The 26,237-nt window shown below is 39.7% G+C and overlaps 4 protein-coding genes across 9 annotated transcripts in view; 2 read left to right on the top strand and 2 right to left on the bottom strand.

Moving 5' to 3' along the window:
• Positions 1–557: 557 nt before the first annotated feature.
• Positions 558–25,714, bottom strand: LOC105703201. Its single transcript, XM_012431404.2, has 5 exons — positions 25,679–25,714; positions 2,468–2,798; positions 2,248–2,338; positions 1,791–2,036; positions 558–1,669 (listed from the first exon to the last, which is right to left on the bottom strand). The coding sequence occupies exons 2-5, from the start codon at positions 2,699–2,701 to the stop codon at positions 765–767; spliced, it is 1,476 nt and encodes a 491-aa protein (XP_012286827.1). The 5' UTR covers positions 2,702–2,798; positions 25,679–25,714; the 3' UTR covers positions 558–764.
• LOC105703198 (mRNA cap guanine-N7 methyltransferase) lies at positions 3,399–8,740 on the top strand. 5 transcript variants are annotated; one of them, XM_012431397.1, is made up of 9 exons: positions 3,399–3,885; positions 4,067–4,163; positions 4,487–4,755; positions 5,343–5,547; positions 5,625–5,884; positions 6,138–6,319; positions 6,409–6,621; positions 6,735–6,940; positions 7,007–8,740. In XM_012431397.1, exons 3-9 carry the CDS (start codon positions 4,495–4,497, stop codon positions 7,084–7,086), a joined length of 1,407 nt encoding a protein of 468 aa, XP_012286820.1. In that variant the 5' UTR covers positions 3,399–3,885; positions 4,067–4,163; positions 4,487–4,494; the 3' UTR covers positions 7,087–8,740. The 5 variants fall into 5 exon arrangements, with proteins under 5 accessions (XP_012286820.1, XP_012286816.1, XP_012286817.1 ...); XM_012431393.1 differs by having other exon boundaries at positions 3,961–4,163; XM_012431394.2 differs by lacking the exon at positions 3,399–3,885 and adding an exon at positions 4,164–4,286 and having other exon boundaries at positions 3,984–4,076.
• Positions 4,364–26,237, bottom strand: part of LOC105703200 (eukaryotic translation initiation factor 4E-binding protein Mextli) — a 37,633-nt gene continuing 15,759 nt past the window's right edge. Inside the window, exons 11-12 of one of the 2 annotated variants that reach the window (XR_001104343.2) lie at positions 23,783–25,845; positions 4,364–4,639 (exon numbers count right to left, since the gene is read on the bottom strand). Coding sequence is in view for 1 of the 2 variants with exons in the window: in XM_012431402.2 (XP_012286825.1) it covers positions 25,732–25,845 (114 nt within the window). In the remaining variant the exon portion in view is untranslated. Of the gene's footprint in view, positions 4,640–23,415; positions 25,846–26,237 lie in introns of those variants that run through there. The other variant, XM_012431402.2, reaches the window with a different exon arrangement.
• Positions 8,610–15,579, top strand: LOC105703197 (DNA topoisomerase I, mitochondrial). Its single transcript, XM_012431392.2, has 12 exons — positions 8,610–8,739; positions 9,000–9,045; positions 9,209–9,608; positions 9,856–10,178; positions 10,259–10,398; positions 10,466–10,669; positions 11,194–11,367; positions 11,433–11,536; positions 12,270–13,243; positions 13,413–13,863; positions 14,090–14,239; positions 14,405–15,579. Exons 1-12 carry the CDS (start codon positions 8,698–8,700, stop codon positions 14,505–14,507), a joined length of 3,111 nt encoding a protein of 1,036 aa, XP_012286815.1. The 5' UTR covers positions 8,610–8,697; the 3' UTR covers positions 14,508–15,579.

Genomic DNA, 26,237 nt, shown 5'->3' with positions numbered 1-26,237 from the left:
TAAGCCACCACCGTCAACTGCCGCATGGTATTACCATCACGAATACGTGAGCCGCCAACGGCAACTGGTAGATGGCACAGCCATCGCGATTGCGCGAGCCCCTACCAGAAATTCGTTGCGCCGCCCTTGGGGGTAAAAAACGGTGAAAGCTAACGTACGAAATCAGAGGGCAGCACACGGTGCGATCGCGTGACCGTGCCCGTGAGCAATCTCCCAACTCATCTCTGTAGGTACCGTTGTCCTAGCTGCCGATGTCAAGTTATGAGCAGAGGCTCATCTCTGTATGAAGTATGGAGTCTGGCTACTCTCATCTTCTTTCTGTGTGCGGCCACTGAGGAGTAACAGTTGGCAAGGCGTCAGCCTTCCGCATCGTCCATCGGGGGGCACCACAGGACGTGATCGCACGATCCTACCCCCATCCCGCAACTCATCTCTGTTCGTAACTGCATATAATTATAAAACGATTATATTTACATAATTAAATATTGCTACATCCGCCATAATTTCCTGAGTTAACGTGTAAATTATTATAAATATATATATGTATATATTGTAGATTATTCAGCCAATGTTACGTTTTAATGTAAAGTATTTATTTACAATTAGTGAAGTGTGAACTTTGTACTTCTATTTACGATATAAATTAGAATAGCTGCATTCTTACTTTTTGAAGAAATAGAGATACCTTTGAGTTTCTTTCGTTTACACAGCAGCACGTTTATAGCTGAATTTACTCAGCTACAAAATACTTTTTGAGCAGTCATTTATTGCTGACTCTGCATTTTAGATTGATAGACTGCGTACAACCGAATTGTTCTCGAACATGGTAGTGGAATGACATTATTTTCCCGTAAGAAGTTATAATAGGTCGGCGATTGGGTATACATTAGTGAACACTGTTTTATCCAATCTTGAGAATAATGTCTACCCTTTGGGTCTTTCTTTGCAGCTGCAATAATCTCTTTCATTGCAGTTTTCTGCACTTCGGAAATATTTAACAAAAGACATTTCTCTTCTAAAGACTGATCTTTAATCGCAGCAATCTCATCTTGCCTTTCCTTCAAGACATTGGTTAACATTCGTATCCTTAATATGGCGCGATTTTTTGTTCGACGCACCAGATTAAGTGTTTTCCTCATATCGTTTAACTTCTTCTGGTCTTCAGGATTTGAAGCCCTAGAAATTCGACTAAACTGTTTACGCTTTTCGAGTCGAGCTTCCTTTTGCAATAAAGTTTTCTTCAGCCTTTTACACATATCACACTTTGTTCTTTTGGCCAACAATCTGCACTGGGTATGATGCCAATTATCAATGTGATCCCTGAACGCGAGATTATCTATGCTGAAGGAAATATTTAGATTTCCCAGACCTTCACATATTCGTGTTTTTTCAAACGTATATAAAGTAACAGGGAGTAATTTTGCATTACTTAAAACTCGTGGAAGATGTGTCTGTTCGATATTAACCTCTCTCCCATAGACATAATAACGCATACGTCCACTACCATCGACAGTGACAGACTTCTTTAACACATGTATATCTTCATTGTTTACAGTGGATATAATTACATGGGAAAATATAAACCACTTTTCATTACCTACAGAATGTTCAACAATGCTCCATGATTTCGGTAGAGCAACTGAAGAAGGATTTCCTTTGTGGTGAAAACCTACACAAAATTTTCAGAATTACACATTCATGTAATAATTAATATTTCTGTTAAATTTTGCTATTCATACATAATTATTATTATCATCTACACTTATAAATGCAATGTATCGTATACTTGCCTACAGTACTAACAGCATTTAAAGATAGAGAAGTCGATTCATTAATTGAAAATGTCTGCTTTATAGGAGTATTTCCCGCATCTTCGAGAACTGAAGATTCTTTATCTTCAGATTGTACCATCAAAGACACAGGCTTTACATAAATGGTTTCTGAAATAGGTTGTTTAGCACCACAGGCATTCATGTCTTGAACGATGTTCTTTACTTCCGGCACTGAAGATTCTGATTTGGATTCCATCCCTTTAACTTTCGCAATTGGAGGAGAATCAATTAAAATACTTGCAAGAAGAGCTTTAAAGTGCTTTTGTTGCAAAGTTAAGTCACATACTGTTTCCAAATACGATTAAATAATTTAAACCAAGCATTGCATTTTTTTAACCACATTACTTACAACAAAAGTTCATGCTATTCATTATTATTTGTTCATTGTCCGCAATTTGATTGATTTGTTTCTTACCTGGAGCTTCTGAAGTATCTGTATCTGGCGGATAATTGCTGAAAATGCTAGGAACAGCTCCATCTGCAAGGCGAGGGCGCTGGTACGGACTCTATTAAAGTTATTAAAAACAAAATAAGTTAAAATGAATTTACGTTCCTTTTAAAAACCTTATACAAAGAAAACTTGGCATAACCTATGCATCTTTGATCGCTGTCGTCATTCATTCAGGAAAACTTACTTCAGCGATGACTCTGCCATTTGCATCGTGTTTAATATATTTCCTTATAATACATTTATCTTCAAAATGCTTTTCACAGACAAATTGGGTAGATTTTAGAAATAGTATTCCAGGTATTGCTATCTCCCACTGTTTTCGAAGAGGTTCGTAGCTTGGCACTTTGAATACCGAACATTTTTTCTTGCTGCTAATGTACCCCGTTTTGCACTTCGGGACGATGCAAGGTTTCGTCATTTTTCTGCAAAGAACATAAGCAAGTCCGGTGCCAAAATCACATTAGTTCTTGTAGGTAAAACATTCTTGACCTCGTAGAATTAATGAAACTGGAAAACTGCAAAAACCAGTGAAAACAGAAATCAAAGATCATTGAAGTACTAGTATAAAAGAGCGATATACCTTGAGCGATTTGAACGATTAACGTAAGTGCTGCCCCTCTCAGCAAATTTCTGAAACTAAGTACACGATTCGATTTCGAAATTACGTTTCCAATATCAAGAATACCGCAGATGGACGATATACAGCTTCTGCTAGACTATAAACGTCTTTTAGCATATATGTATGTAAATACGGAAATATTTTAAGGAACAATGAATTAATTTGGCGCTTGTATTCAAAATTGTTTAGAATTTGACTCTTCCAATATGGAGGATTCCGCAGGTGCATAATATATGTATTCGCAAGGTTAACGTCTTTTAGCGCACATATAAACACGTAAAAATTGTTAAGAAATAATTCATTTAGCGTACGTGTTCAAATTCTTTCGACTTAATCCTGTTTAATATCAAATTTCTCCCTGGTTTATTATTTTCTATTTAAAAAGAGAAGGGCGTAATATACTTTGTGCTCGTGTGGAAAACTAGAGACATATAATACTTTCTAATATGTAGACCCTTCATCGGTTAATCAATGTTTTTTACACTGTGGTCGTGGGTCAATGGTTTTATTGATTGATAATGCAGTAATAAACATACATGATACGTGATATTGACTGCGGGTACCATAGAAAATAGAAACAGTTTCGCTTGATGAGCATTCTTCGAGCTGGCCATTAATTTGACTTACGCTATTCCATCCACAGTGAAATCTAAATTATAAAACGGACATTTTATTAGTCAAAACATTCATTAATTTGCACACGTAGGCCATTGCTAGAATATGCCGATAACTGTGCTTATCGATTGGGTTCTTTTAACATATAGTTTTTGTATCCACTTTCTATCGGTAAAGTAAACGGCCGTTGGTTAACTAGATCTCTACACTAATCTACACGACGGTATTTCGATGCATCGAGTAGAATATCAATTTGGTAGTAATTTTCTATCTACGACGCCGTGAAGTAACAGAAAAAAAAGAAATTCATTGCTACCGGGAATCGTGAATGCTTTAACTCTTTCACCTCTACCTAAGGAAAAATAATCGTATTATTTATTATGAATAAAAATAACCTTAGGGCTAAAGTTCAATTAAATTAAATTAAACCGTTTGCTTTTTAGAAATTAACATAAACCATGAACGACCAGAAGATGAACAATGTCTTGCCTCAGGGCCGAGAAGCTTGCTTCGTTAATGAAGTTCTCGATTCCGTTGAAATTTGTGCAGATATCAGGAAGTACTGAAAGAAATGGATTAATTTTTAATGAATTGAGAGAAAACGCAGCCGCAAGTCCCGTTATTTTCCATTTTTCACGACATTCAGGTTGGTAACCGTGGTGCATCGACGCTCATAGATGGAACCAGGGAACGTCGAAAAATAGAACGAGATCTTGTAAACTTTTTAAGTTCGTGGGCTTTGGCGGCTACGCTAGAAAGTGTCACGGTGGTTTGTATTTCGGAGTACCTCTAATTTAGCTGAAAGAAAAGCGCGCCGTTTAGTGGTCCGGTATAACGTAATCATAATCGTTTATTAGTGGTTAACTCTATCATTTTTCTATTGTATTATGTTACATGGCTTAGTGCACCAATCATCACTGACGTCTAAACGTGAGTTTTTGACTGATTATTTTCTACTGGTTTTCTTAGTTGGAAAAATGTCTTCGTTGTCTGTGGAGCCTGAGAGGGAGCCCCAAGAAGAACCGACGGAAAGTAAAAGGTGCCAGGATGACGTCGAAGACAGTCGAACCAGTGCTAACGAGGAAGCGTCTTCGAAACCAGCTGCCACTGCAGCTAAGAATTCTGAAAAGGACGAGAAGGAGCGTGCAAGTAAAAAGAGAAAATTACCCCAAGATTCGGATCCAGCACATTCTGAAGTAAAAATTGCCAACACCGATACCGGACAAGAAGGCTCAGTTGTAAGACACAAAAATATGAATTATAATTGTTTTGTATACTTCGATATCTACTATGATGATGCTACTAGCGTCATCAGTAACATGGATGGCAGAGCACTTTAATCCTTTTGCTAACTTGAACATCTATAAGCATTCAATATTTTACACACTAAATTTATACATGTTTATGAAATTAATTCATACCTAAAAAGTACTTAACGACAGAATGATTGAAAAAATTAAGCTACATAGGCAATGGAATTGATTTTCATTTATGTTGACTTATTTCTTGATTCATTTTCTCTGAATGGCAATTTGAAATCAAAATACATTATTTGCTGTTAGAATTACTTATTTTTGCAAATATTTATTAGCAAAGAATTATTAGAAAAAGTTATGCTAAACAAAGTAGCTGGTAAAAAGGGTTCATTTTTAGTCAACAAAAGTATTTTGTTTTTGTTAGCTACAAATTTATCAATAGAATTGGTTTGTTTGAATTAAAGTAAACCATATTTATCATATTAAATGTCAATGGATGATCTTAGGTTTAATTTTATTTCTAATGCATTGAATGTTTACTGATATAATATATTTTTATTTTATAACAGCAGAATACCAGCGTTCCGTCAGATCTATCAACTGGTACCAGCAGGAACTCTGGCGAATGTACACAGACTGAGAAGAGTTTAAACAATTCTGCATTGGTTGCAGATCATTATAACGCTATTACAGACAAAGGTCTTTCATTCCGATCTCAAAGCCGAATAGTATACATGAGAAATTTCAATAACTGGATTAAAACGATGCTTATAAGTGAGTATTTGAATCATTCTTATTTATATTTGAGAACAGTTCCAAAACATTGATTCTAAAATGTAATGGTATTACAGATGAGTATCTAAACAAAATACGTCAGGAGAAGATGCTACACGGTTCTCCCTTAAAAGTATTGGACATGTGCTGTGGAAAAGGTGGTGATCTCCTAAAATGGCATAAGGCCAATATTAGCCATTTAATTTGTGCAGACATAGCTGAAATTTCAGTTGAACAATGCCAGAATCGCTATAACGAACTAGTAGGACGATCTTCAAATGACAGAGGATTTGCTCCTGTTTTTACAGCAGAATTTATAACGGCGGACTGTACAAAGGTATACATTTGACGAGTGTTTCAGTACCGATGTGACTAAAATTTAAATTTCATGAAAATTAATTTCTTAGTTTGCATTAACTTATGGTAACTTAGTTTACATCTCTTCTGAAATTATTTCATTCTTTAGTTCTTGTTAAATATCTTGTCAAATATACTGTTTAATGGTATAGACATGTTACATTGTACTGAAATACTCTGTAATATGAAGGTTATGGCTGACGATAGGGATTGGTTAAAGGAATGAGTTTCAGGTCCGGTTAAGAGAGAAATACAAGGATGCCAGTACACAGTTGGATCTTGTAAGCTGTCAATTTGCATTCCATTACAGTTTCGAATCACTGCCGCAAGCTGAATGCATGCTACACAATGCAAGCGAAAGTCTAAGGCCTGGTGGCTACTTCATTGGAACTTTACCAGATGCAAATGACTTAGTGTATGCTTCAATTTGCTCTCTGCTCCTTATTGTAAATTGTATAAGACTGGAACATCTCGTAAATAAGAATTTTTTAAATTGCTTTCCAGTTGCCGGTGGAGGAAGACAGAAGGTAACAAGTTTGGCAATGATATTTACTCTGTGGAATTTCTGGATGATAATAAAGAGAAACCACCTCTATTCGGTGCAAAATATAACTTTCATTTGGAAGGTGTTGTGGACTGTCCCGAGTTTCTCGTCCATCTTCCAACTTTACGCAAATTAGCTCTAAAGTATGGTCTCGAGTTAGTGATGTTTGAAAGGTAAAAATGCCGGCATAAGAATAGAATAAACAAAAGAAGATTAAAATTAAAGAACGTCATCTTCTGTAGTTAACAGAAATGAAGTTCACTATCCTTTCTTTTATTTTTAATAGATTCGAAGACTTTTACGAACGAATAAAAGACGAAGGGAGATCCCTTCTTGGCAAGATGCAGGCTTTGGAGACATATCCTCCTTACCACGAAGCACCCTTACTTGGTCAAATTCCGAATGACTATCAACACGCGGTACAGTATATGCAAAGTTCAACTGGACACCGTAAAATTGGTACCCTTTCCCAGTCCGAATGGGAAGCCACAAGTAAGTATAGTTATATACAAGCTTAATGCTTTTTACAGAATAATATACCACTTATTTTATTTACAGCCCTCTATGCAGTATTTGCCTTCCAAAAAATGAAGTCAACGTGGAATGCAGAGGGGAAACAGGAGTACGTTAAATTATAACAAGGAATCTTTTTGAATGAATGCCACGATACATAAGGCAAAAGCAGTGCAAACCCAAAACTCTTATGGTCACTGCTTTTTGATTGTACAAACTATTTTGTTACCGTAAGAATTGCATAGGTAATCTAATGTAGTATACGAAGATCTTCGGAATCTTAAACGCGAAGAACTTTTAATCATGTGAAAACCGATCGGTGTTACTTTATCCCACTGTACCATATAATTTTATTCGGAATATAACTTGTCGGAATAAAACGGTTTGATTGGATTTTCTTAAGACCTGAGTTTTGTGTACTGTGATGAATAAATGTACCGACTTTCTTATTAGTATAATTGTTCCATGTATCTTTTGCTCCCCTTGAGACCAACATTTTCTTTAATTTTATGCTTGTAGTACACCCGAACGATTTAAAACGTGAACATTATCCTCGAACTTGAAAACTAAAGAACTTAACCTCATAAAAATCCACTCTCTGGTAAAGCAATAACATGTAAATCAAAACTTCCTCTTTTATAAAAGAAATGTTAAATCGAAATTTATAAACTTGAAATTTATCTCTAAACAATTAAAATAAACTCAATGAGGTTATAATTCTTATACGTTCTTGCTCTCGTAACCACGTGTTCTGCCTTCTAAATTATTGCACAAAGTTCGATCGTAAAGTTAAAAGAATTATCGCAAATGGGATCAAGAATACGTTTACATTTCCCTTCGCATAAATATCTACTCCTTAAAATTCAATTCCTTGCAAGATCCTTATAAACATAATTGATAAAAAAAAAATTAAAATCATATTCCGTCCATAACTCCACCACCTCAGTCGCCACGTTTCCTTCTCGACATAGTTATCAAGCGTAATCATTTCCTTCTCAATCGTGAAACATTTTCTGCCGCCTCTTGACCGTTGAATTTCGCAAATTGTGAGATCCTGTTTCCCTTTAACCAGAAACGGTAAACAATTCCTTTATCATCGAAAGTTCCAGCCGCGTGGAGCAAGTTCCAATCCTGCTCTCCATCCGCGATTCGACGAGACGATGACCGCCAAAATGGCCGCCCCTGAACCTTATCGCACACATCAGCCTAATCATTCAATGCGAGAGGTGAGAGCGAACGTCGCCCGAGAGACTCCTGTGCTTTCCCAGCATCGCGGCGTCCTCGTCTCTCTCGTTACTACAGCGAGGACGAGAGAGACGATCCGGTCTCTCGGTCAGCGACCTGAGTAGCCGCGTGAGTTAACCTCTCTGCGCGGCGAAGTCGCTGTCCCTCGCGTGCGCGCGGGCGACTGCGCAGCCGCACTTCCGGCGAGCGCCGACAGAGGGTGACGCATGCGCAGAGACCGGTTTCGAGCACTTAGACGCCAGCGCAAAGAAACGGCACTCGGGAGCGGAGAGAGATTGGTTGGTCGGTGCGGTGCGAGTGCGCCCGGCGTATGCGTGTTCATACGTGTTCGTCCGTGCAGGTCGGAGCCTTGAGTGTGTACCTCCGCGTGGTCGAGTGTGCGCGTCGTTGTGTTCCACGTTCTCTGGGGTCTCTGGCTCACTCTGCCCGTGGAACGCTCTCACCTCGGCCGCCGGAGTCTACTTCTCAGTCGCGTTCGCTGGCAGGACGAAATGGATATCGAGCAGGCGACAACGCGACCGAGTCCGGAGTTGGTGAGTTGGCGATTAATGGCGAGCTCGACGCGGCGCGTCCGACTGCGTGCCTAGATTCGCGATATCTCGATCAGCGAGGCCGGCCGCCTCTTGTGACTCGGCCTCGGGCAGGGACGCGAAATTTTTCTAAGTCCCAAAATGGCGTCTGCGGCTAAGTCCCTCAGTGTGGCCGAGCCTCGGCTGCGAGCGCATTGTCGCGACCGCGTCCACCGCTTCGAAGCGAACGGTCAGCCAAATGTTTACGTTCTTCTCGGTTTTAGGATAAAAAGGCCAAGGAGAACAGCAGCGCGGCTGGGAACCATGGAGGTAAGGACTTTGCTAAGAGTTATGGTATTTCACCTGTATACAGGATAGGTGAATATAAAATGTATCACCGTAATGGGTAGTTTTATATTCCTAAGACTTTTTGTATTTTATTTGGATTCTTAAGGATTGATCGTTTTATTGATTTGTTTGCTTTTTACGATAGTGGATGCCCATATGAACGGGGTGTCCAATGGGTTCGACCGGAAGAAGGAACATAAATCGGAGCATCGGGATAAGGATCGCTCTCATAAGTCTGAACATAAAGACAAGGAGAGGAGCAAGGACAAGGAGAAAAGTCATAAGAGCGAACATCGGGATAAGGAGAAAGATCGGCATAAACATAGCTCGAGCTCTTCGAAGGAGAAGGACAAACACGGGGGTGGTAGTAGCAGCAAGGAGAAGGATAAGGAAAAGAAAAGTAGCTCGTCTTCGTCTAATAAGGATAAGGAGCATAGGAGTAGCACGAGTAGTACTTCTAGTAAAGATAAAGAGAAGGACAAGAGTAAAGACAAAGAACATCATCATAAATCCAGTTCTAGTTCAAAGGATAAAGAGAAAGAGAAGTAAGGATCTTCTGAAATCGTTAACTTTTCCCAAACTTATATTAAAATTAAAAAATTTAATAGGTGCGAAAGTTTAAACGTATTAACCTAATGGTAACATAGTTGTTCATACGTAATTTAAGGACTGCAAGAGAATTGTGGACATTTGTATACATTGCTTTATTTAAGAGATACTTTAGTAATTTACCCTAAAATTATTTAGTGAGAATTAGAATTTATTTAATGGTAATTTATTTATCAATTTAAGGCATCATATTAGCTCGAAGGATAAGGATAAAGATAGCTCTCGGAATAGAGACAAAGACAAGGAAAAAGACAAGCATAAACATACTTCGACAAGCTCCAGCTCCCGGGACAAAGAGAAAGACAAGAGTGTTTCCAAGGATAAAGAGAAGGATAAGGATAGAAAACATTCATCAGACAAGGAAAAGGAACGGCATTCGACATCTCACGCAACCTCGGATAAAGAGAAACACCGTTCGTCGGATAAGGACAAATATAATGCATCGGATAAGGATAAGCATCGTCACGAAAAGGACAAAGATCGCCATCGGCATGATAAAGAAAAATGTAAGGATTTGTAAAATATAAATTTGTTATTGTAATTTAGGGTACTGGTATGTTATAACATTTGAACACTATGTTTGCAGCAAAGCATCGAGACGACAAAGAGAGAAAAGACAGGGTGAAGGAAGAACTTAGGATAAAGGACGAAAATGACATTAAGACTGAACTTATTTCCAAGGACGAGTCCCCACAGGTTGAGGATTATAAGCAAGACATTAAAGAGGTGAGTCTTTGCACATAATTATTTTTCGGATTTAGTAGTTCATAATCACCCTGCATTACTACTTCAGGAGCAAGTGACACAGGAAGAACCCGAAGATGATGATGACAGTGGCGGAGAACAACCTTTATTTATCAAGGAGGAGGAAGATGAAGAAGTAGTAAGAGACGGTGAAGACGCTAGTTTGGATTCAACGGGAAATGATACTAGATTGTCTGATCTCCACAATACTACTATAAAAACAGAAGAAGAATCCGACGAAGATTTACCACTGGTATATACAATATTTTTTTCTATGTCACTACATAATCATAAGAATTTAAGTACTTAAATTAGGTAGTGTGATTTTGATATTACACGATACATGTGCCACTTTCGTCACTTGAGCAATTTTTTCTTTTGTAAATTATGTAAAAACGAGATGAATCTTTTTTACTTCTTGAACCATGGTGTATTACTTGTGGCTGATAATTCAATTGTTTTATTAAATTTATATGTAAGCACATAAGTTAACCTCTTAAATTATGTGTCATATCAGTGAAATTTCCTGTTGATCTATCAAGTAATGGATAGTTACGCAGCATGTCTTGTAAAATTGTCACCTAAAATTGATTTACACTTTTGCTGTTCTTCACCTTCCATGAACAATAGAAAAAATAACAGACCTTATTTCAAAAGGCAAAAATTCTTAAGGCAACATCGTGTTTCGGTGTGTGAGAAGCTTATCGCTAATTAAATGTAATTTTTAATGGCTATAGACTACTTACTGGAACTCATTAAGTAAATTAATACATTTAGAATGTGAGAAGATCTGCATCTTCGCCTACAGTTAAAAGGAAATTTGAGTCATCCGAAGAGGAGGACGATCTTCCCTTATCGGCACGGAAAAAGCCGAAAAAGGAAAATGCTAAATTGAAAAAGAAGAAGAGGAAACTTCCCGATGACGAAGACGAAGACTTTGAGGAGGATGAAGTAAGTTTATTGTTAATCTCAAGTTTTCAAAATTTAAATGGCAAAAATGAATTCATTTTGTATAGAAGCCGAAAAAGAAAAAGAGTTCGAAGGCTGTGAAGACAGAAAATAATACTCCAAGTCCAAGGAAGAAAAAGAAGGAAGAGGAAGAACAGGAGGTTTGGAAATGGTATGAACCGATCATACTTTTTTGTCTTTGGAAGTTCCTTATTTTGCTTACAAATTAAAAGAAGTGCAAAGTCGCATTATGACAATTAATCTTTAAGAATTTCACACAATGAATTTAAATTATTTTGATATTGGTGTTGCGCGAAAAAATCTTTTCTATAATTTCGTATTTCCTTTGGATGCATATTGCTATTAAAAACAAATGGGGAGCAAGTGATATTTAATAAATGATTAGTCTTGTAGCATACTTTAATTTAAACGGTATATAGGTATTTTTTATCAAAGAATTTATCTTGTAATAAAATAGTTAAATTCGTTGAGTTAAAATGATTAAAATTCTTTAATCGCGTCAATAATGGCGTTCTGTTCTGAAGGTAAAGGAACATAACCTAATATCTCAGTTTACATAACCTAAATCAGAGAGCTGCTGCACGCGTTCTCAGATTGTGCTGTTGGAATGATATTCTGTATTAAGAGATGACACAAGTGGTTCTTAGTACATTTATTCGATTTCCAATTGTTTGTTTCACGATTCCTCGCTTATTTACGCGTTGTGCAGCTTCTTTTGTAGTTTTAAGTAGGTTATATTCGCAAGGTACAAAAACTCGGCAAAGTAGAAAAAGGCTTACGGTTCAAAAATATTTACCCAAAAAATGGTATTTTGAATCTGTTTAACAATTTTGCAATTAAAGTTTGTCAAAGCAGTGATATTTTACAAGAATTATTTGCTATAGGTGGGAAGAGGAGAAAAAAAGTGATGGAACAAAGTGGAACTTTTTAGAACACAAGGGACCTGTATTTGCCCCACCTTATGATCCTTTGCCTTCTTCGGTTAAGTTTTACTATAATGGAAAGGAAATGAAGCTGACCCAGGATACGGAGGAAGTAGCAACCTTTTATGCTCGCATGTTGGATCATGACTATACCACTAAGAAGGTGTTTAATGATAATTTCTTCCACGACTGGCGTGAAGTTATGACTGAGTCAGAACGTGCAAAGATAGTCGATCTTAATAAGTGCAACTTTAAAGAGATGCACTCATATTTCCTTCTAAAATCAGAGGAGCGTAAAGCAATGACGAAGGAGGAAAAAAAGAAGATCAAGGAGAAGAATGACGAGATTATGAAGGAGTATGGGTTTTGCACCATTGACGGTCATAAAGAAAAAATAGGTAATTTTAAAATTGAGCCACCTGGTCTGTTCCGTGGTCGCGGTGAACATCCAAAGATGGGTAAGCTTAAGAAAAGGGTACAGCCCGAAGACGTGATGATCAATTGCTCAAAGGATTCTGTTATGCCAAAACCACCGGCAGGCCACAAATGGAAAGAGGTCAGACACGATCCTAACGTAACATGGCTGGCATCTTGGACAGAGAATATACAAAACCAGGTTAAGTATGTTATGTTGAATCCCTCGAGTAAACTAAAGGGAGAGAAAGACTGGCAGAAGTACGAGACTGCAAGAAAACTGGCAAAGTCTATCGACAAAATACGTGCCGAATACCGTGACGACTGGAAGAGCAAGGAAATGAAAGTGAGACAGCGTGCCGTAGCGCTTTACTTCATAGATAAGCTTGCTCTGAGAGCTGGTAATGAAAAGGATGACGACCAGGCTGACACCGTTGGTTGCTGCTCTTTGCGAGTCGAGCATATCACCCTCCACGAACAAAAGGACGGCAAAGACTACGTAGTTGTCTTCGACTTTTTAGGTAATTCTTGATGTCAAACAAAAATTGCATGAACTGTAACATCCCTATGACAATTTTTCTGCGTTGTTTTTACATTATGTATATTATTATTTCTTTACCATTCATGTAAATGCAATATTTTAGGTAAATAAGTATATGAATGTTATCATTTACTTTGGTTTTTATTTAGGTAAGGACTCGATCAGGTATTACAACGAGGTGCCCGTAGAGAAGCGCGTTTTTAAGAACCTGCAACTCTTTCTCGAGAACAAATCCCCTGGAGATGAACTCTTCGATCGCCTCAACACAACCGTTATGAACAAACATCTGAACGAACTGATGGAGGGCCTCACGGCCAAGGTCTTCAGGACATATAACGCCTCTTGGACTCTGCAGCAGCAGCTTGAAAAGCTGACGAATCCTGATGATACCGAGGCTGAAAAGATCCTTTCCTACAATCGAGCTAACCGAGCCGTGGCCATTCTCTGTAACCATCAGCGCTCCGTTCCGAAGACTCATGCGAAGTCGATGGAGAACCTAAAGGCAAAGATCGAGGCAAAGAAGGAGGCCATCTCAGACGCGGAGTTGCAAGTCAAGGACGCCAAGAGGGACGCCAAACATGGATCGGTGAAGGAAAAAGTGTACGTAAAGAAATACTGCAGTCTGATATTTTCAGACCGTTCTCCAACCCGAGAAAAATGTTATAAAAGAGAAAAAAGGACGCACTCGTTATGGCGCACAGCTCGATCCACCTCGATTCCGGGGCATACTAGATAGAAAATGAATATTTTCTTTGACGTTAAAATAATGTACAGAGGATCACGTTAAAGGGCAGACTTGTACATGAATTTCATTAATTCATTTTAGGGTATACGAGAAGAAAAAGAAGACGCTGGAGAGGCTGAAGGAACAGCTAACTAAGCTGGAGGTCCAAGCGACCGATCGAGAGGAGAATAAGGAAATAGCTCTGGGCACCTCGAAGCTGAATTATTTGGACCCTCGTATCTCCGTTGCTTGGTGAGTACAGTTCCGCGCAAATAGTAATTGCACTTGTACCCAGAAGAAGGGTTACACCGAGAGACCTTCGAGCACTCCCTTCTCGAGGAGTCACGAGATTCATCATCATCTCTGAGACCGCAAGGGCTTTCATGAATTATTTTTTTTTCGTTTTCTTTCGCGCAGGTGCAAGAAGCACAACGTCCCAATTGAGAAGATCTACAACAAGACCCAGAGGGACAAATTCAGATGGGCGATAGACATGGCTGGCGCAGACTACGTCTTTTAACCCGCCCGCAGATCCGACGAAAAGGAGATAAGAAGAGGAAGAGGAAGCAGCACCCAAACGTCGTCACCGTCGTCTAGCGAATTTTTAATTTTAACTTCAAGTGCGGCGCGATCGACCGCCCCTGGGGTTGGCCGTCTAGGAAGATCCCCAGGTGAGGCATGGGTCCCCCATTAAGCTAAAGACAGGAAAAGGAAAGAAAATGGGCGATAAAAAAAATAGCGAGGAACGGAAAGCACGCAAAGGACGTCGTATAAGTGTAGTGGATAGTTTCAGACCGGGGCACGGGGGGGATTTATATAAGCGAGTGTAATTAGCGATTTCTAATTGTAAATCATCCGTAGGATCGTCGTGCACTTTAACGTCACAGGCGACATCTCGTCTCTCTCCGTTGTTCTTGCAATGGAGACAATTTGCGAGATTACGGGAGATATAAAAGAGGAGGGCAAAAAAACACAAAACGCAAAAAGGCGCGATCGAGAACCCGAGGGGAAGTATATTTGAAGAATGTATGGCCGCCTCGCGAGGATCTCTCTCGAAGGAGTGTTTTTAGGTAGAAATTTCTCATGTGTGTGGACTTAGAGAACGTAAACGATTGTACATAAGTAAACGGAAGGAAAAGGGGAGGGGGTAAGTACGATCGGAGGGAAGGGACATTAGGAAAGTTGTGTTCTCCGTTGGCCCCCTTACAGGCCACGGAAAACAAGAGGCGGGAAAGGGATTGCGTCGAGCCGGGAGATCTCATTTTCCGGCTGTTTATTATTCTGAAGATGCATCGGGCATGGACCTCGACTTTCCCGGGGGACTTCTTTTTATTTTAATTCTCTTCTCGTCTCCCCTCCGGCGTTTCCGAGGTACGCCAGGGGTGCACTCGATGTCACTCTTCGCGGCATGTTTATGCTTAAACACCCTCCCTCTATCGACTTTGTTAGGAACTAAAGGAATATCTAGATTCGTAGGAAGGTACTAGAGACCACCGTGAACGCGAGCGGGGCGTTTGCGCATTTCTTAAATATTGTACAAAACGTCGCCTAGCAGCTGTGTACGTGCAATTCATAGATCTTTTTCTTCTTTTTTTCTTTTTCCTTTTCTATTCCTTCTCTAGCACGCTCCTGTTACCCTAGGTAATTGCAACGGGTGTGTGTGTGCGTGCGTGCACGAGGTGCATGGATGCGTGTATTTTCGTACGGATCACGGAGAAGGTGGAAGGTGACGGCCGAAAATATATTTCTGTACGGCAAATTCAACGAAAATCACGTGCCCGGTAGAATAAACGAGAGGGGAGGGAACGTATCGATGACGCCGGTGCGGGAAGACTTTGAGAAAAAAAAAAGAAAAGAACGAAGGAAAAATGATAAAATTATTATTTAATTCGGGAGGGGGAAATCGCCGCGCGCGGATTTCGACCTTCTTAATACAATGACCACAGGAAATGTTCGTTTTACCGCCAAGGGCGACTTTCGGGATTCGGAGGCTCGCGTCAAACTCTCATGTTAGAGGATCTCTATTGACTTTGTATCGACTCTTTGGCGCGATGCTCCGTATTTTTTGACTTTATTTCCCCGCAAGGGTGTCGGCTCTTCTCGAAGGACTCGACTCGACTCGAGGGCTCTCCCCCGAGACTCGCTTAGGAGCGTAGACGAATCATTTGCACCCATAATTATACACATACATGTATGTACATATACGTATAAGCGAGTCTAGGCATGCGTATATGTACACACCCTCGTGTGCACATAGGTATACATATTTACATATTTAAAAAGGACACGGAATGAAGAACGGCGTTTAGAAATTGTATAAATGGGTAGGGGGCGAAGGCGCGATCGCCGTACTCGCGCGACTGCCCAGTCTTGATATCAGGAGACCTAGATGGCTTATCGATTAGGGATTATCACGTCCAGCGATCGGCCCTTTAATCGGATATGGGATTTTAAACCGGGGAGACTCGCGGAGCATTTAACGTTGCCTTGACATTCAGCGCGTCTCGATTATCTCTCTTTTCCTTTCGACGTGGACACCTTTTTGTATTCTGGATGTGTGTATATTTTAAGGCGTTGTGAAAGTGTCATGTAACTTTTCTTCAAACTGGAGGCGCAGAATTCATTTAAACCTTCAGCTTGTGATTATGGTGGCCCTAAAAAAGAACGCGATGCTCGTGAAATTCCATTTTTCACAAAAAAAATGTGATCTTGGCTCGAGTCTAAGCTAAATGAACAACTTTAAACATTTTTTTTTTTTTTTTTTAATGAAATCTCTCGAGCATCGCGTTCTTCCTTAGGGCCTCCATAATCACGTGCTGAAGTTTCAAATGACTCGATGCATCCAATTTGAAGAAGAGTATTTTTTTTATATTTTCACTTTTTGGTGTGTATATATGACACTTTCATATCACGTTAATGCGCTATGAAAGCAATTTGTATGTATATAAAATGTCAAAATATTTATAAAACTTCAACACGTGATTATGCTCTAAGGAAGAACGTCATGCTCGTAAAATTTGATTTTTCACATAAGAAAATGTGATCTTGGTTCGAGTCTAGGCTAAATAAAAAAACTTCTTTCTTTTTAATGAGGTCACTCGAGCATCGCGTTCTTCCTTAGAGTCTTCATGATCACGTGCTGAAGTTTCAAATGATTCAGTGCACCCAGTTTGGAGAAAAGTTTTATCAATATTTTGACGTTTTGATATATAGAACGACTCTTTCGTATCACCTTAAATCGACGAGGACTCGCTCGGCCTTGCGTCCTATCTTGCCCCGGTTTCGTCGCGAGAGTTGGCATCGATTCCTTCGACAAGGAGGTAATTTAAATTGTAAACTCGAAATAGGGACTTCAATTATTAGACTCTCGCGGGATTTCAACGCCGCCTGGACGCGTAATCTCTCTCGGCTTTTCTCTTTTCGGAGAAAACTTCTACTTTATGTACGGCTGCAGGATGTGCACGGCTCGCCAGAGAAATCCCGAGAACTGAGAATAAAAATTGTGCGATGAACTAGCTTGTATGATTTTGAATTATACAAGCAGATAGGCGATTACTGTATGACTTGAAAAGCGACTTGCGATTGCCGAGATGCGGCCTTAGGTCCGTACTTATACCTCGCTTTTGGCGTTAGACGTCTTTTCTATATAGTCCTCAAATGGCTGAAAGACGGTGATTAATCCTGAAAGCGAAGTACGAGCGCTATAGCAAAGAATTCAGAAATCTCCATAGAAGCCCAGAAGGATAGGGACGTTCGACGCCCGATAGATAGCACGTTAGCCGACAGGTGGCGGCGCTGTAGTCATCTCTCCATCTCTCTTAATCTTATGGCGATATATAGCGAATTGCACTCTCTCTTTATCTCACACCCAGTACTCGCCTTTCTATGTGCGTCTCTCTTTTTCCCGTGTCTGAGATATCGTTGGCTAACACGTGCGATCTCTCTTTTACCTCCACCTTCTGGTTTGTTAGGAACTTTTAGAACATGAAGCGCTAACATAGGATCTCTGGACTTCTATGGGACTTGTGAATTCTTTGGCTATAGTCTCCTCTCGTGCTAATCTATGCGCGTGATTATCGGATGGGAACAGCTTTGATCCTTACATGTCGGTTTTATTTCTTGACGAGCCGTTTGTAGTTTCCATTATACGTGGGGCATCGCCGAGCCGATATTTGCCGGGTCTTAGATCTATTAAATTCCGCTGAGCCGTCCTCGAGCGCGTCGAGGAGGTGCTCGATCGTCGTTTTTGTATAGCGAGGATCGCCGCTCAGGAGGCGATCCTGGCTGTCTAGATTTTTAGGGTAGCATGTAACGAAAGGGGGGGCGAAAAAGAGGTAAAGAGGTTGCCGACGAGAGAATGACGCGAGGACGAAACTCGCGACCTAGCACCTAAGGACAGATAGGCTATCAATTATCTCGTATCAATTAAATCATGCAACGCGGCGGGACTCCTCGAAGGACGACTCGCCGCCCGGAATAGTTTGCAATACGCGAGCGCGACTCGATGTTCTCCCTTGATTCTTTTGTTTTTTTTTTCTTCCTTTTCTCTCTTCTAATGTGTGCGCGCGTGTGTGTGTGTGTGCTCGGTACGTGTTTAGAGGATACGCGAAAGCAAAAGTGCGACCGTTTACTTTGTCGACGGGCCGCTAGGGGGAAACTCGGCGTGGAAGGGCGCGGTGCTACCGAGGGTCTCTTTTCGGGATCCTGGGGGATGTATATCCGGGGTTTTCGGGACGACTATTCCTGCGGGAATCCTTGCTCGACCGGAGGGACCCTCTTCTTTGGGGCGCGTAGTATTATGAAAATCTGAGTCTGCACAAAATGGTGATGATGGTATGCCTGCAATTTCTGGGACGATGATATATAAGGTTTCTGTACAGTACAGGAATAAACGAGTAATCTTAGTACAATAGTATATTCCTGGTGTTTGATTTTCGATTTTCTTTTTTTTTTCTTTTTTATTTTCTTTCTCGACTTTCATCGAACCGATGCGGATTTGTCGGGGATTCTTTTCTTTCTTTCTTTCGTTTTTTTTTTATTCGCGAACTTGCGAATCATTTTTAATTAATCGAGGGCGAGGGATGTGGCGAATCATTTTGAGAGATCGAACGGCGGTGATGGAAACGAGTTTAGCGTGATGAAGAATGATTACGTGGTTAAGATGATATGAAAGGCGATGAGAAATTTAATCGAGGGCGATAAATTACTATTCATCATCCTGTACCCTTTTTGGTGGTAACGTCATTTTGAATACTCAAGTGGGAACTTAAGCTGGCGCGTCACGCTACCGACGTTTATATTTATGTTGAAGTATTTTACAGTCCACGTTGAGAATTGTACAAACTGAAGCGTTCCATGTGTCATTTCGGCAAAGTAATGATAAAGAGGTGGACGTAAAACTGTCGAATTCCCGTGAATTCATTATTCTAACGACTGTTTAGGACCAACGTCGCCATCTGTGGCGCTTAGCTGGAACTAAACGTATGCCTAAACGTATACTCAAGTGGGAACTTAAGCTGGCGCGTCACGCTACCGACGTTTATATTTATGTTGAAGTATTTTACAGTCCACGTTGAGAATTATACAAACTGAAGCGTTCCATGTGTCATTTCGATAAAGTAATGATAAAGAGGTGGACGTAAAACTGTCGAATTCCCGTGAATTCATTATTCTTACGACTGTTTAGGACCAACGTCGCCATCTGTGACGTTTAGCTGCAACTAAATTTTTACTCTAAGAACACGTGTTAACCATGGGACAAGCCAGCATTCTCTTGCAATCGTTAGTGAAGGTATTTTCCATACTTTCCCATATGACTCTGTAATATTCCCAGTTCTATGATATTCTAAATTGTTCGAGCTAGGTCCTGAAACTCTTCATTTTCAATTCTAAGCCTCTACAAAGCGTAAAACATCGAAAACGTGTACGGGCCACGCCATGTTGGTTCCAGTCCATGATAAATAAATACACTTTTGATGAGAAATGAAATTTCATGAGTTTCAGGACCTACTTAGGGCCTCTGTATTCACGTGGGAATATTTGAAAAGAACCGGTACCACCAATTTGGGGAATTCTCTCGCCAACGATTTGACCTCTGGGACGGTGATATATATAAGGATCATATATATATAGGCTGACTCTTTCATATCACCTTAACGAGAGGATATTACCGATAGGAGTGAAATTCTGTTCATTATGTTATGATAAACGAAATTGAAAGAGTAATGGATGTAGGTGGCGGGCTATTAATGAATTGTACATATCTCGAGTGTTTAGCTTCCTCGAATTTATTTAATAAACTTTTTTACGGTACAATATAACGTGACTCGATATTACTGCAAGTTAGTCGGGAGAGGGGAATAAATTAGCGAAACGTAATGCGGTAATGATTAATCGTGGCGATAAATATTAAATAATAGTAGAAACTCTTAAAAACATAACAGATCGTAGAGGGTTGCGCCCCTACGAGGGGTAAAAAAAAAAGAAAAATAAAAAGAACATTGAATTACGGTCTCGTTACATGGAAAGAGACTCGCGAGAGACTCAATGAACTCTCGGGAGGGTCTTCCGATGAATAATCCTGGATATAATTATTTTTAACGCATAACCGATATATAATTAAGGTCTCGACTCGCGACTCGCAAGCGAAGGAAAACAATTCGAATAAAGTACTTCGCAAGGGGAAAAAAAAAAGAAAACAGAAAATAAATAATGAAATAAATACTATGCTCGAAAATAAAAAATCACAAATTAAATAGAATTAAAAAAAAAATGACGAGACTGAAAGAGGAAGGTCCTACAGTGGAGACTTCTGAGTTCGAAAAAACCTTTTTAGGCATTTCCAAAAATCGGGCTCGACCTGCGATATATCGGTACTATCGAACGTGACGTTAAATTAATTACCTGTTAATGATTGAACTTTTAGTGAAATGTGTTCCGATATTTACTTCTAAAGTACAAGTACGGTTGTATAGAATTTCTGCAAAAATCAAGATATCTGAGATCGACTGAAAGTTCTGCCTTTCTTTCGTTGAACTCTCGTCTCGTTCGGAAGCAACAATTACGCGTCGCGGAAAGCCCTACGCGACCAATATACAAAATAGAAAAATTACATTGTAAATCTTTTTTGGTATTAGTCGACGTGGATTTAATTTGGTTATCATGTCACAGCTAAATTACTAACCAAACCGGAGGCGGTTCTCGTGGACTAGTCTACACTAAAAATCACGGATCGGTACTCGACACCTCTCCAATCCTTCACTCAACATACTTAGTTTTTTTTTTTCTTCTATTTTCCTTCAGCTCAGAAATAACTTGAGCTTAAATATCTATCGAATGCGAACAGATCACCGGTAAAAACTCCTTGAACTTGGTTCTAATAACATTAAGGTGAAGTGAAACACGTCGAGGATATTGACCGACGTCGGTAAGAAAAGCTCTTCTAAACACCTACGTTGCCGACGTTGGTTTTCATATCGACAGCTGGGTCGAATTACATTGAGTATTGCACTAAATGGCACACTCTATATGTCGTTTTCGTACAATAATTATTAAGAAATCGAAGTAAAACTCCAGGAATCCCCTGGATTTATGGTTTCTGAGGCCCTAATTCACTGCAGAGGGACCCCCTGCGCCATCTGTGATTTCCAGATCAACTAAATTTTCACTCCGGGACCTCGTGTTACCGTCGTTTTAGCATAGAAGCGTATAAGACACTTTTTTTGCCTTTATCCCGTTCAAATGTGAGTTTATAGATACCAGAGTGTTCTAAGTCGTCGTACAATTGTCTTGACTCTTTCGTTTCTCATATTAGAGCCTTCGATAATTGTATATCGATCGAAATATGAGAGCTTGACGACGTTATGGTTCTGGTCTGGGCTAAGTTAAACAATTTTGTTTCAAAAATCCAAATGTTGAAAGGGTCAGGATAATTCCTAGGTACTCACGAGCCACGTGTAAAAGTTTCAGACGGCTCTATCCAATCAATACCCTTTAAAAGAAAAAAAAAGTGTCTTATTTGAATAGACTTATTTGAGGGGGTTTCACTTCACCTTAACACATTCGCGACCGCTGACGTGAATTCACGTCTTTTCAAGTTTTATTCCTAGTTGCCGCTGACGTGAATTCACGTCATTTTAAATTCTATTCCTGATTGCCGCTGACGTGAATTCACGTCTTTTCAAGTTTTATTCCTAGTTGCCGCTGACGTGAATTCACGTCATTTTAAATTCTATTCCTGATTGCCACTGACGTGAATCACGTCCTGTTTAGTTGGCTCGCTAATTGTTAGCCGGCGAGGCGCGCAAATTTTATCATTTTTATCCTTGCTTTAACGATACAAGTTTGCGGCAACCAGTTTCAGAATTTCATTATTTTTTACGGTACTCAGTATTTGATACGGAAAAATTTGCCGGTCGCGATTGTGTTAAATAATGCTTCATTGCACGATCTGGAGACGATCGAAGCACCAGTTCACTGATAAGAGAGTTTCCGAAATTGCCCTCCAGAATTTCACGTGCATTTTTATCGACGAGAGCTTCTGAAGTGAATTTAAAAAAGAATTAATCTTCCACGAGTTTATCAGCGGATTAAAGATTAAGTAATATGCAATCACTGGTGCAAGTGATCGATCGAGATCGTCCGTCGATAAGAAATAACTCGCCGATAAAAATCTCTGACTCGAATCCCTAGAATAACATTAAACAATGTTATTTCTATGACGGGGTCTAAAAAGTAAGTTAACAACTAGTGAATTAAAAAAAAAAAAAGTAGAAGAAGAAGAAACGAAAGAAAACTCGAGTTCCCTCAATTCTTATCTACCTAATTCAACAATAATTAATATCTATCCTCCTTTCCATTAAGCAATCAAAGCGCGATAATTTATGAAATTAATTCAACTCGTCGATGGAGTATTAAGCCATTAGCTTTGGTTTACATATTAGTGCTAAATGTTATTAAAGCCGGCAAAAGAGCCCGCTTTAAATAAAATTCGAGTCTTGGAGACTCTTCCCTAGGATTCTACGATGTCCTTAATTTCATGAAATTATAAAAAAAAAATTCTAAGAGCGTCACAATCGCGTTTATTCCGCGTAGTTGAAGTTTCACCGGTTTACGAATTTTAGGCCATTAACCCTTTGGCTACTAAGAGCGCCTAAAGGCGCCCGACGTTTGGTCCAATATTGCCTGCACGGTCAGACGAATTTAGCCCATATGTCGAAATGACTCCGTCTTCAAAGGGTTAAATAAAAATTAATTTCATGAAATTGTAAAAAAAAATTCTAAGAGCGTCACAATCGCGTTTACTCCGCGTAGTTGAAGTTTCACCGGTTTACGGATTTTAGGCCATTAACCCTTTGGCTACTAAGAGCGCCTAAAGGCGCCCGACGTTTGGTCCAGTATTGCCTGCACGGTCAGACGAATTTCGCCCATATGTCGAAATGACTCCGTCTTCAAAGGGTTAAATAAAAATTAATTTCATGAAATTGTAAAAAAAAAAATTCTAAGAGCGTCACAATCGCGTTTACTCCGCGTAGTTGAAGTTTCACCGGTTTACGGATTTTAGGCCATTAACCCTTTGGCTACTAAGAGCGCCTAACGGCGCCCGACGTTTGGTCCAATATTGCCTGCACGGTCAGACGAATTTCGCCCATATGTTGAAACGGCTCCGTGTTCAAAGGGTTAAATAAAAATTAAATGGAATACGCGGAAGACGCGCCCTGCCCAAAATTCATCTCTGGTTAAGCTAAGAAATCTTTTGGCGCAACAAACTAATTCATTAATTGGAGTTAAGCTTACTAGTTTCAGTCGGCAGCTGGAATTGAGCTAAGACACCCTTTAGTCACGCCGACGCACAATAGCTGAATCCAATCGCAAAAGGAGTGAAAGGATTAAACGTCGGCATTTCACATTATGCATAATGGATGCGATTGCTGACATCCTTATGCCTTTGCTTCGAAGGTTGTACTTTTCTGAAACAAGTCCAACGAATCATCATACCTATTTCAATCGTTCGAACGTTTATCCGGTACAGGGTAATTGCTTTTACAATTACAGGACTGTCTCAGAAAACGAAAGTCAAGGATTTACACTAAGAATACCAATAACCGCATCCATCGTCTTATGAGTATTCGAAGCTCTAATTCAATTGCATCGTCGAGCGTGCACTTAACGTTACTTGCAAAGAGTAGCGTCTTTGAACGAGTAAAGTTCAAAGACAAGAGAAGGGCCGGATCGTAAAGTAATGAAATTTCGAGTAAAAAAGTGTTCACCAAAACTCAGGACACTTTTGTCCGAACCGATTCGACTTTTCGTATGGTCTGAAAAATCAGTAAAGGAAAAAACGTCCACGAGCCATTCTCGAAATCGTCACGATATTCGCTCAAAGGAACTCGCAGTCTTCGAGTTCGAGTTCACTGTAATTGAATTGAGAAACTCCGACGTTCGGTTTTAGAGTTCAATGAGAAATCGACCCAGAATTCAAAGGGGGCTGCGATTAATTTCTAGAGTTGCGAAATTTCATTTTGAAGCTTCGGAAAATATCTCCGACTTAATTTCCGCATTGGTGGAATTAAAAAAACAAAAAGAAAACGAAGAAAACGATTCCAGGTGAGTGTAATTAAATTTAGGAACTCCGAAATTGCACTTCATAGTTTATCACTAAACCTACCGACGATTTATACCCCCGTTACAAATACCATTTAAAATGGTCAATTTGATCCGCCGGTGGTAGATTTAGTGTTAAATAAAAAACAATCCCAGAATTCAAGGGGATTGCGATTCATTTCTGGAGTTCCGAAATTTCATTTTGAAGCTTCGAAAGATATCTCCAGTTTAAACCCAGCGTTAATCAAATTAATTGAAGATTACAAAGAAAAAAAAAATGAAAACGTTTCTAGGCAATTGCAATTAAATTCAGGAATTCCGGAATTCAGTAAAAAAAAAAAAGAATAGGCGATCCCTCAACCCAAGGGACTGGGATTGATTTCTAGAGCTTCGAAATTTGATTCCGGAGCTTTGGACGATATTTTCGCGTTGATCGAATTAATACGGAATTATAAGAAAGAAATAAAAAATGGGGACGGCTCCAGATCAAGTCAAAGGGCCAAAAAGGGGGAAGCTTCGGAAGATATCTCCAGTTTAAACTCGGCATTAATCAAGTCAATTGAAGATTACAAAGAAAAAAAAAAAATGAAAACATTTCCAGGCAATTGCAATTAAATTCAGGAATTCCGGAATTTGATAAAAAAAAAAGAAAGAAAAGAAACTTCGGTCTTTGAATCCAGGGAACTGGGATTAGTTTCTAGAGCTTCGAAATTTGATTCCGGAGCTTTAGACGGTATTTCCGCGTTGATCGAATTAATAGGAAGTTATAAGAAGAGAGGAAAATGAAAACGTACACGGTAATTGCAATTAAATTCAGGAATTCCGGAATTCAGTAAAAAAAGAAAAGAAAAGAAAAGAAAAGGCGGTCCCTGAACCCAGGGAACTGGGATTAATTTCTGGAGCTTCGAAATTTGATTCCGGAGCTTTGGACGGTATTTCCGCGTTGATCTAATTAATAGGGAGTTACAAGAAGAAAGAACAAAAAAATGGGAACGGTTCCAGATGAAGTCGAAGGGCCGAAAAGAGGGTCTCGTTGTCCCGGGGACGATTCCTGGTCTAATGACCCTGAAAAACGGAATCGCAGCTCACAGATTCAGCCGAGTCGAAGTTAAATTTCGGAGCTTCGGCGACGAGAGCGAACATCACTCGGGGTCGTTCTCCGTGTCGCCACACATTCCATGGGGTAATACCGTAACGAAACCGGCAGCCGCAACCTTCGCCTTGTATGCCTCCGGTTCGAACCAGCGAATCGGTGCCTGCAATTAAATAAAAACATTCTTTAATCTCCCCCGACAAAACGACGGGCAATCGATTACGACACCGCATGCATCCACGGCCACCTTTGATACAGGTAACCCTCCTATAACATGGTAGATAGGTTCCTAGGAAATGCCGTGTTGGGTGAAACCGTGTTATATGAGACACACAAGGAAACATTCCCAAGTGCCCGCCCTCAATCTTATTGATTTCCATATATGTTGAAGAACACAAAAATCTAAGAAACACGTGTTTTTTTTATATCTGCAATGGTCCACATTTAAGGTGTGAAACAACCCCCCAAAGTTTGGCGAAAATTCAGTTTTTATAATAATTTTCGTAGAAGCAGTGGAGGGATTTCGACGAAACTTGGGATAAACGTATTCCGTAT

The sequence above is a fragment of the Orussus abietinus genome, unplaced genomic scaffold (genome assembly GCF_000612105.2).
Source record: "Orussus abietinus isolate OABI.00-Male unplaced genomic scaffold, Oabi_2.0 scaffold454, whole genome shotgun sequence".
In the NCBI taxonomy this organism is placed as follows: Eukaryota; Metazoa; Arthropoda; class Insecta; order Hymenoptera; family Orussidae; genus Orussus; species Orussus abietinus.
This window is presented reverse-complemented; position numbering and strand designations above follow the sequence as displayed.

Coding starts and splice junctions, on each gene's coding strand:
- LOC105703201 (XM_012431404.2), bottom strand. CDS start 2,701: ATGACGAAACCTTGCATCGTCCCGAAGTGCAAAACGGGGTACATTAGC. Junction 2,037..2,247: donor AGATACTTCAGAAGCTCCAG/GTAAGAAACAAA, acceptor CAATTGCGAAAG/TTAAAGGGATGGAATCCAAA. Junction 1,670..1,790: donor AAATGCTGTTAGTACTGTAG/GCAAGTATACGA, acceptor AATTTTGTGTAG/GTTTTCACCACAAAGGAAAT.
- LOC105703198 (XM_012431393.1), top strand. CDS start 3,998: ATGTCTTGCCTCAGGGCCGAGAAGCTTGCTTCGTTAATGAAGTTCTCG. Junction 4,756..5,342: donor CCGGACAAGAAGGCTCAGTT/GTAAGACACAAA, acceptor ATTTTATAACAG/CAGAATACCAGCGTTCCGTC. Junction 5,548..5,624: donor GATTAAAACGATGCTTATAA/GTGAGTATTTGA, acceptor ATGGTATTACAG/ATGAGTATCTAAACAAAATA.
- LOC105703197 (XM_012431392.2), top strand. CDS start 8,698: ATGGATATCGAGCAGGCGACAACGCGACCGAGTCCGGAGTTG. Junction 11,537..12,269: donor GAACAGGAGGTTTGGAAATG/GTATGAACCGAT, acceptor TATTTGCTATAG/GTGGGAAGAGGAGAAAAAAA. Junction 13,864..14,089: donor GGATCGGTGAAGGAAAAAGT/GTACGTAAAGAA, acceptor AATTCATTTTAG/GGTATACGAGAAGAAAAAGA.